The 10,723-nt window shown below is 34.0% G+C and overlaps 1 protein-coding gene across 1 annotated transcript; it reads left to right on the top strand.

The window, feature by feature from the left end:
* The first annotated feature begins 207 nt into the window (after positions 1–207).
* On the top strand, positions 208–5,903 carry LOC107787860 (putative pectate lyase 4). The gene is made up of 5 exons (XM_016609474.2): positions 208–757; positions 2,935–3,286; positions 3,365–3,575; positions 3,713–3,781; positions 5,399–5,903. The coding sequence occupies exons 1-5, from the start codon at positions 517–519 to the stop codon at positions 5,615–5,617; spliced, it is 1,092 nt and encodes a 363-aa protein (XP_016464960.1). The 5' UTR covers positions 208–516; the 3' UTR covers positions 5,618–5,903.
* The last annotated feature ends 4,820 nt before the right edge of the window (positions 5,904–10,723 follow it).

Genomic DNA, 10,723 nt, shown 5'->3' on the forward strand with positions numbered 1-10,723 from the left:
GGCACCTGAAAATTTAGACAAAAAATTCCATATATACTTACCATATTTTCAAGAAATAGTTAGATATTAGTATAGGCCCCCATATTTTATATTGAATGTGATAGTGCTCCCGATATCGCCAATCCTAGGTCCGCCTCTTGAATGTTAATTTTTGTCTTTAAATTATTCTTATTTAGTTAATGATTTCTTAATCATAATCTTCCATTTATTCTGAATAAGTTGTGGTTTTGATTTTAATTTATAAGAAATCTTTCAAAATAAAATCTTCATCTCTTTAAAATAGAATACACCATTTAATTAATTATTTATTTACCTCATATTTAAGTACTACTATATATCAGTTCAACTTTTTTGCTTAGAATCATTCTAATCTAAGATTTTTGATTAGAGAAAAAAGTGTCGGCAGGTTTCAGTTTCAAGAGTCATAGATAGAGACAACAAAGAAGTGATACAATTTAATGCCAGGTTTCAATTTTTGGCGTTAAGCTTCAAAGAAATCAATACTGGAGTTACTAAATGGGGAACCACCATACCCGTTACAAACACCACCATCACCATCAACAAGAAACCTCATTTCCTGTTCCTCCAATACCCACAGCTCAATCCCAGAAAACAGTGAGTACCCAAATGGGTTTGGTTTTGCCTTATGGTCAAGTTGACTCTAGCTTGTGTGGTCTAGCTGGTCAAGCTGAAGGCTTTGGTGCTTCTTCCATTGGTGGTCGTGATGGTCATATTTATCAAGTTATGAATCTCAATGGTTAGCTGGCTTTTCTTATCTTTCTTTCTAGTTGATGAAGTTAATTTTTTGTGTCTTCAATAATTTACGGGTTAAAATTGTTTGTTGTGATAAGTTATACTACTTATGGTAAAACGTCATCCTGATGCACAAAGCATCGCGCGTTCACGCAAGATCCCAGGAATGGCCGCACCCCAAGAGTTGTGACGTAGACAGCCTCTAATGCAAGCATTAGTGGCTGTTTAAACGGCTTGAACCGTGACCGATAGGTCACACGGAGACCCTCCAAGGCTGCCCTTCAAGTTATACTACTATAGTATCTTGAAAATTTTGAACTTTTTTTTTTTGTTGGGGAGGACATAGTTTTTCTTTCTTATTGGAGAATATAGGGAAATGTGTTTGATTTTGGAATTGATGTTGTTCTTTAAGTAGTTTTGCGGGTAGAAATACCGGCAGAGATAAAAATACTACTCCCTCCGTTCCAGTTTATGTGAACCTATTTACTTTTTGGTTCGTTCCAAAAAGAATGACCCCTTTTTAAATTTGGAAATAATTTTGATTAAACTTATAATTCTACCCTTAATGAGAAGCTTTTATAATCACACAAATACTCTGGGCCCCTTTTTGACTTGTTTAGGACCACAAATTCCAGAAGTCTTCATTTTTTCTTAAACTCTGTGCTCAGTCAAACAGGTTCACATAAATTGGAACGGAGGGAGTAGATGATTTATTCCTATCTATCCAAGAATTGGTGGATAGTGTTATCCCTTACCTATGCTGGTGGGAGGTAGCAGGTACCCCGTAAAAGTAGTTGTCACTTTAATCGCACCCCTTTTTCACCCCCTGCAAAATATTACTATGTTATGGTGTAGTCGAGGTGCGCGCAAGCTGGCGTCGACACCACGGTTATTAAAAAAGGCTAGTTTGGCTGGCGTCGACACCACGGTTATTAATTAGTTGTGATTGGCTATTCGAATGCTCATTAACCATTCTGCTCTATTCATGTCGGCTTCAACCTAATGCTGAATAATTTTACGTTTAAGACTACTTTAAGGAAAATCAGGTTACTATATATTTCACACTTCTCCTGAATAGTTGTTTATGCCTTATTACTGGACAGAATTCATACAAGGTCCTTCCTTTTCTTTTGATCCATTAGTTTTCCCATCTGTGGTACTGTCTGAATTTTAGGTTGTACTATATGTTGAATGTTTGCTGAGCTCACTGTCATCATTAAGCATTGGTGAAAAACTAATAAGAGGATTATTGCAAGTTGGAGAGCACTCCATTGGCAAGTTAGCAGTATTACCATTCTACTTGATACCCTGTTATGGTTAACTAATATCACTATCCTTGCACGTGGTCAATTGAATTTCTCATTCTTATACCAGTTCTACAAAAAATAGATAATGGATATGGCGAAAGCTTTTGGCTTTCCCTTTGTTTAGTATGGTGTGTATCAGGATGGTGTGCCGTTCATGATCAGAAACTTCCTGTAGGTTCATATCATGTTTTTAGACTTGTGGCCCGATTACTTGAGACCTGCTCGTAGCCTTTTTTAAAAAATAAAAAATAAAATCAGCTACCAGCATTATCGCCTGGTTCTGAACATGAGACAGCTCCTCCCTGATTATGCTCTTGACTTTTTTATCTTTCATGTTTTCCGTCCCACATCCTGCTCTTCTACAACCTCCTGCTACTACCATTGTGCCACTAGTCACAAAAAATGTGTTACATTTAAGTCAAATTTCAATGAAATTAGTTTAGGTAGAGGATCTCTCAAGAATGCTCTGAAGTTGCTCAGAGAACGAAAAATTGACAAGTTTCTTGAGCATAGAGGGGGGAGGCAATGGTGTAAGATGATTTAATACCATGGCCGGGGTGGTGAGGGGGGAATGGAGTTCCTCTTTCCCCGGGAAGGGGAGGTGGTACAGGGGGCGAGTACGATCAGAGGAAGCATTGATGTTTCAGTTGTTTATTATTTGTTACCCTTATTTTATTATTTTAACTTACATAAGGTGCGAGCTAGGATTCCATTTAAGGTTTATTAAGGGAATGGGATGGAATATAATAAGTCCAGACAGAATAAGATAACAGGGTTGGAGCATTCTTGGTGTAGATTCAACATAGTGTGACTATCTTTGTTGTTCGTTTTCGTTGATAATTCTATGAGATTTATATTTTGAATATTATTGTAGATGACGGGCCAGGATCACTTCGTGATGGATGTCGTAAAAAAGAACCTCTATGGATCGTCTTTGAAGTTTCAGGGACCATTGAGCTCCGATCTTATTTGAGTGTGTCGTCTTACAAAACTATTGATGGGCGAGGCCAAAGAATCAAAATCACAGGGAAAGGTTTGAGGTTGAAAGAGTGTGAACATGTGATCATCTGCAATATAGAGTTTGAGGGAGGCAGAGGACCCGATGTTGACGCCATTCAGATTAAACCAAAGTCAAGGCATATTTGGATAGACCGTTGTAGCCTTAGCGACTATGACGATGGTTTAATTGACATCACAAGGGAGAGCACAGATATTACTGTTTCTAGGTCAGCTGAACGTGCTTTATCATATATATCTTGTTATGACATCTATTTTTGGATCTTGAACTTTGTTGTTGCGACCAGGTGTCACTTTTCAAAGCATGATAAGACCATGCTTATTGGAGCAGATCCTTCTAATTGTACCGACAGATGTATGCGGGTCACCATTCACCACTGCTTTTTTGATGGAACTAGACAGCGGCATCCTCGTGTTAGATTTGGCAAAGTACATTTGTACAACAACTACACCAGGAACTGGGGAATTTATGCTGTTTGCGCAAGTGTAGAATCACAGGTAGTACCGCTTTTAGCAGCTTTTTCCTCTCTTTTCTATCTCTCCTCTTATTGAAGGTTGGGAAAGTAGGGTTATGTAAATTCAGTAATATCTGTCCTTGCTATTGTTGTTGATAACTTAAATATCTCTCATGTCAGATATATTCCCAATGCAACATATATGAAGCTGGACAAAAAAAGGTGGCATTTAAATATCTCACAGAGAAGGTAAATCTACTACGTAATACTTATTTTATTTTGCAACCAAAAACCATGTGATAAATCATCTACTGTTTTCTTTTATGCAAAAGTTTTCCAATTCCTTCTCTTAGAAAGCAACTTGGATTGCACAGTAGACTTGAGCAGCCTTAACCTTTAAACTTGACGGGTCCAAAAGTTAGCAGAAAATTTTATGATGATCCTTCTTCCTGAAGTCCTAACCGTTGTACTGCAGTAGTACAATCTTATGTGTAAGCAGCTTTTTGCCTTGGTACTTTTTCCGCCTTAGTACTAGATCTTAGGGCCTAAAAAAGGGAAATGAGGGTGAAAATCAGAAGGGGAAAAATGTCGTTCTTTACTGTCATGAGGAAATTCCAGGATGCGGCATTGGTAAAGATATCCTCTCTTGCCTGTGCTTTTATTGGTAACAGCCTCTCATTTTCATCAAGGGGATACTAAATGAATAAAATGGATTACCTTATCAGGGGAGAAGGGACGCTTACAATGTTATATATCAGAAAAAAATTTGTTAAATCATCAGATTTGGTCGTGCTTCTTATATCTCTTTATTCTTTTACTTAATTTCTTATATTATTTTTTTGGGAGAGCTCAAAATAAATTTCTCCCCCACTTTTCTCCTTCATCCCTGCTTCTTCTGCAGTGGAGTTCCATGCTTATGGTTGCTCGTCAAATTTGAAAAAGTCAAAGAAATTGTTGTAAGTTGAGCAAATCCAAACATTGAGCTCATTTTATACCCTTTTCTTGTCAGACTTAACAAGTGAACCGGTGTAATTGAGGGATCTATGTAACATAACATAGTTCGAATCAATTGCATGTCCTTGTCAAACACATTTTCTGCTGGCCTTTCCATTTAAGAAAATTAGTGATCAAGCTGGATGAAGTTATTTTGTGGAGCTGAAAGCTTCCAATTCCCTATCAATCTCCCTTTAGTTGTGTTTTCCGTAATTCTGCAGTTTTACTAGCAAGTTTCGATTGATTGAACACCCCTCCTTGCATTTGCTGATAAATGCATCCTAACTTCAAAATCCAGAATCAGACATTCAAAGTCAAAATCAAAATAACTGCTGGAGCCCAACCACCCCACACACCAAAAAAAATGGAAAAGAAAAGAGGCTCCACCACACTTCAAGATATGGAGCACGGCTTTTTGGTGGTTATCCAGTCCTCAAGATATGGCCCACGGCTTTTGGTGGTTATCCAGTCTCTATCAGCCAGATGTATAGAGCGCCGCCATTTAGGTCCTTGAATAGGTGCCTAGTGCGTATACTCTTCTCAGAATTATTAATGAAAATGAAAGTCATGTAGGAGAACAAAGTGAAAAAGTTCACGGCATTTTTAAGGACTCTGTCTAAAGTAGGAATTCTCTTCTCAGAATTATTAATGAAAACGAAAGTCATGTAGAAGACAAAAGTGAAAAAGCTCACATCCTTTTTAAGAACTTTGTCGAAGGCGCTTTTTGTCGCATGACAACTTATGATAGTTAGACCAAAGTTTGACATTTCCTTTTGCTTGTGTACCATCAGTTTTTCTATCGCTACCACAATGATCTATGGAGTTGAACTAGTCTCTTCCACTGCCTAATTGGCTTTTTATTTCATCCTACAGGCAGCTGACAAAGAGGAAGGATGCACTGGTAGCATTAAATCTGAAGATGACTTGTTTGTCTCTGGAACTCAGGCTGGTTTGTTGTCTACTTGCAGCAAAAGTAACATCTTCAATCCATCCGACTTCTACCGACACTGGACTGTAGAACATCCGAGTGATGCTCTCAAACACTACCTTCAACACTGTACAGGATGGCAGAGTATCCCGCGGCCAAATTGATTAGCCTATCTCCTGTTAGAATGGCGTAAATGAACCGAGACATTTACTTAAATGTGTGCATTATATGCGTGAACGCTAGATGCTTTGTGCACCGAGCTGCCCTTTTTTTGTGTGCATATATTACTTAAAGGTCATACTGTGTGCGCATATATTGCTTCAAGGTTATTTATCCTTGTTTATTGTTGCTATCTCCTGTCTCGCGCTTTAATCTATTATTGTTGCCATTATATCTATGCAACAGAAACTGCAATTCAGTGAAATAAACAGGGCTTAGGTATTCCTAAAATTTCTCATGCTGCAGTCTCTTTTGTTCGGAAATACTGCATATAAACCGATTTGATTACCTTGGAGCTGAAAGGAAGTTTTGCTACATTGGCAGTCTACGTCTCGGAGGCGAATTCAGGATTTAAACTTGATAGGTTCAGACCTATAAAATTTTTTGAACCGAATTCACTGTTAAAATTTTAGTGGATTTTTACATATAGATTTGGATTAACTCAACGTCGACGAGCTACATTTGCCACTGGTTGCACCATGCGTTGCAATGCTTGCACGTTACATTGTCCATTGTCATGATCAAGTAGTGCATTAAATAGCTGACGATTTCATATTGCATGTGCATTCAGGGATGTGATAAATAGTTTAGCTGGTAGGGTTGTCTACAGAAAATTTCAAAATTTAACCAAATAATTGAACAAATCTTAACAGATGCCTTTGCCAAAACATGAAGCAGAGACTTTAACACTGAAGTTTTCAATACAATCTTCAAGTTGTGTAGGAGTTTATTGAATTGGAGAAGTAAATTAAATGGTTGACTGACTTGCCCTTGAATTCTTAGTTGGTGGGGGTACTCTTTAATTGGGCTGTGACACTTTCTTCTAACGTTTAATTGACGAATTAACTAAGTAGAGCTGGCTTAAATTATCCTAATAAAATGTTAGAGGCTGTTGCTTTTGGCTATTTTAGCCCATTTTGCAATTAATTACACAAGTTTACTCTGTTGGGAAAACTTTGAGGTATTCTACCTAATAACATGGGGTGGATCTAGGCGATTTGCACGTAGTGGAGGCGTATCACCCCATTTTTCGTATTAGTCCGTTTTAAAAAGAATGATACATTTTTATAAATTAGTTATATAGTTTTTATTTTATTCGTTTTAGTCCTAATAAAAAACTTTTATAGTGAAACAAACATTATGGGATATCACTAGTTTAAAAAGTTTTTTCTTCTTAACTTTTATTTCGAGTCAAACTACGTCACATAAATTGAAATATATAAATTTTGAATTGGACCCAGCTGCTTAAAGTTAGTTAGGGTTTTAAATTAACTCTCGAGGTTGGTGAAGTGCCAATATATATGATTGACATTTTCACTATTTGATTGACTCCGGCACTGCTACTCTCTTCTTTACAGGAAGAAGTCTTTTCCAGTTTATGGCATATGCCAATTCTCAGGACACTGCTCATAATTGATATGTGGGCTTACATGTTTTTAATTCACTAATTTTAATGACCAAATCAATGAAATATTAAATGCGCTGAAAATGACCCTCTTTTCTAATTCATTTTTATTCGAGACATAAATATTACTTATTCGATAATGTAAAAAAGTACAGGAGGTTTAAATCCCCGCACAAGCAACAGTAGTATATATGAATATATGTGACACATTTCATTATTAGTTTATCAAACAAGAATAATATATTTATGTATTTGAAAGTGATTTAACTTTACACTTTCTATTGGAACCGTACAAAAGTTTTTACCACTTAAACTTTTAAGATCATAAGTTTTAAAAGTTTTTTTTTCTTGAATTCCAAGCTGAGTCAGATTACATTTAATTTCTTTCAAACTACATATGTCCAAGCCTTAGTAGATAGAGTTACCCGTACTTATGATGGTGGGGTCCTATAAGATTAGTCGAGGTGCGAACAAGATAACCCAGACACTATAATTACAAAATAAAAATTAAAATGGCACATGGGTAAATTATCAATTATGGCCTCATATCTGCCATCTAAAATTGATTTAGTCTGTTCTATACTGGCTACAACAGTTAAAGGGTAAATTGAAGAGTACTTAGAGCTAAAACGAGATAAGTATTTTAAGATCACGCCCAACTTACACATAAATTACACTGTACTTTTTTCCTTCATTTATAAGATTTTCGGAGTAACTATTTATAAGTCGCATGGCATATATATATATATATATATATATATATATATATATATATATATATATATATATATATATATATATATATATATATATATATATATATATATATATATATATATATATATATATATATATATATATATATATATATATATATATATATATATATATATATATATATATATATATATATATATATATATATATATATATATATATATATATATATATATATATATATATATATATATATATATATATATATATATATATATATATATATATATATATATATATATATATATATATATATATATATATATATATATATATATATAAATAGCAAAAGGAAAGCACACAGAAACTTTAGAAAATAACTAGTTATGGTGGCTAGCTGATAAGCTAGATAAAATAGTTGAGCTGAGCGATTGCATGTAATAAATTCAAGTGCTTACACTATCTATGAATTAATATATGATATTAGGGTCTGAGTCAACAACCCAAATTTGGAAAAATAACCTTGTTAAAAATATTGGGAGGAAAATTAAAAGGAAATATGAGGAACTAGCTCTTTCTCATTTTAGTAAAGTAAACTAATCATTTTCTCAATAACTTACTTAGACAATTATAGGCATGCGGCAAAAAACTCTTGTAAATTAAAGGTGTGTACGTAATGCAATACTTGGACGTACACGTGTGAACTTACTTACTCCATTGGCATTTCTTGTACTGAAAAGTATAAGGATAAGAAAACGAAATCATATAGAAATTGGATTTTACTCGTAATAAACAATTAGTTGAAGTCAAACAAAGATCTTCTAAAAGTCTGGTATAGCGATTTTCTTGGACAGATGATTTTGTATATTTGCAATATGGTTCATGTCTTATTTGTAAGTTGAAATGAAAAGAAAATTAGTTTTGTATTCCTTAGATATCGGCTTACGTCGTCGCGAACGATATGCTATATTGACATTTAAGGCAATTACAAGACTAAGAAATATTTCCAATTTATCTAAGTTCAATGCCCCAAGTTCATATATTCACATTTTCACTTAATCAGGCTTATTTATATACACAAAATAACTTAGTCCATAGAAAATAGCACATAATTTGACAAATACGCATACACGTGATTTTGTGCGTGTGTATAGAGATCATCTTAATTATTATACCTCACGAAGGGTAAAAAAATCTCAATTAAATTTCAATTAATTACTCTGATTTAATGATGAAAGTGTATATGAGGCATGAGCCATGTATTCAAAGGGTTGATATAAAGACCATTATTTAGAGAGACGTTATTCCATATTAAATACTTATTTGCACTTGATGATTAAGTGATAAATAAATGATGTGTCTTGCATATATTGATTTGTTATAAATATCGGATGTGATCCACGATTAACTTTATCTCGGTTTAATGGAATATGCCTTTACAGGGGCAGAGATAGCCTTAACGTGTGAGTTCAGCAGAACTCAAAAGCTTTGGTCTAAATCCTGAATATGCGTAAGAAATTAACTAAAAACGTATAAATATTAAATTCAGAATTCCATTACTATTACTCGAGGTCACAATCCTAAATTTCACAATCCATAAAATTTAAATTATGACTCCGCATATGTGCTTTAATTGAAATATCAAAAGCATGCTATATATGTCAGGGGCGAAGCTATGTTGGCCCAAGGGTGGTTAACTTACCACACTTTGCCAAAAAATTATACTATGTATAAAGTAAACTATTACTTGTTATTGATTAAAAATAGACTTTGAACACCCTTGCATAACCCACTGACAAAGTGTATTCAAAATTTGAACACCCTTATTTAATTTTCTGACTTTGGCACTGTGTTGTGCTCGATCTCCGACCTTCTTCAACATGAGCTCCCCAATAAGCTAGGCTAAGTCGAATTATTCTCACAGAGACATATGTCATTAGAAATTATATATTGATCGAATCAACATTATGACCATGTGACAAAATCAATATTCTAGGTAATGACATGTTTTTCTCTCACAAAGATTACAAGAACAAAATAAAATATTTCAAAACTCACCACGTATATCCATTAATCAATATATGTGCAAAAAGTCAAGCCGAGTAGGGGGTCGTACTCTTTATAATGAAAAATTACTTGCATAAGTATGTTTCCATTTCTAATATGGAGTGAGACATACATATGCAACATTAGAATACATAAAAATATGTATACGAATATTTCAAATTCTTGTTAAACAAGGCACGTGGGAATAGGATCCTTCTATCAGTTTCCAAGAAAAAGCAGCACGTCCAACTAGCAGCAGTAGCATAATCAAAACTATATATAGTAAACGCCAAAAATGTTTGAATTAGCTCACAATTATGTTAAATTTCCTCATTAGAATTAAATATTTTAATTAGGTTGACCTTTAAGAGGCGTCATTTCGCAGTAATCCTACATGTCTGCCACGTGTCAGCCATGCCTGACTTCCAAAGTCCAAGACTATGGTCTTAAATCATTTTTATACGCATTTAAAAAAATATTAATTAGAAAGATTTTTTTAAAACTATTTTAGCCTTAAGATATAAGTAATTTATTTTCATTGAATTATGTTGTTTTCATCTTCAAGAACAATTACTACCAAGAGTAAAATGGGAAAAAAAATTAATTTTGTTTTGATTTCTAAAATAAAAAATAATTTAGATATCTATTTTTAAAAATGATGACAAATTATTTGAGAGGGGGTATTTCTTTTAACAATCTGACTAATTTGAATTCACCTGGCAAAACCAAAAAAAGGGAAGAGTCACTAAAAAGAGTTTTTCAATTCCAAAGTCGTAGCACAATGACTATTTTTGTATGAGTTTAACTTTATATGTATTGGAAAAGTAAATGACATAATATTGTAAAATTTAGTTAAGGAGTAACTCGTTTTGTAATATTCCTC

The sequence above is a fragment of the Nicotiana tabacum genome, chromosome 2 (genome assembly GCF_000715075.1).
Source record: "Nicotiana tabacum cultivar K326 chromosome 2, ASM71507v2, whole genome shotgun sequence".
Taxonomy (NCBI): Eukaryota; Viridiplantae; Streptophyta; class Magnoliopsida; order Solanales; family Solanaceae; genus Nicotiana; species Nicotiana tabacum.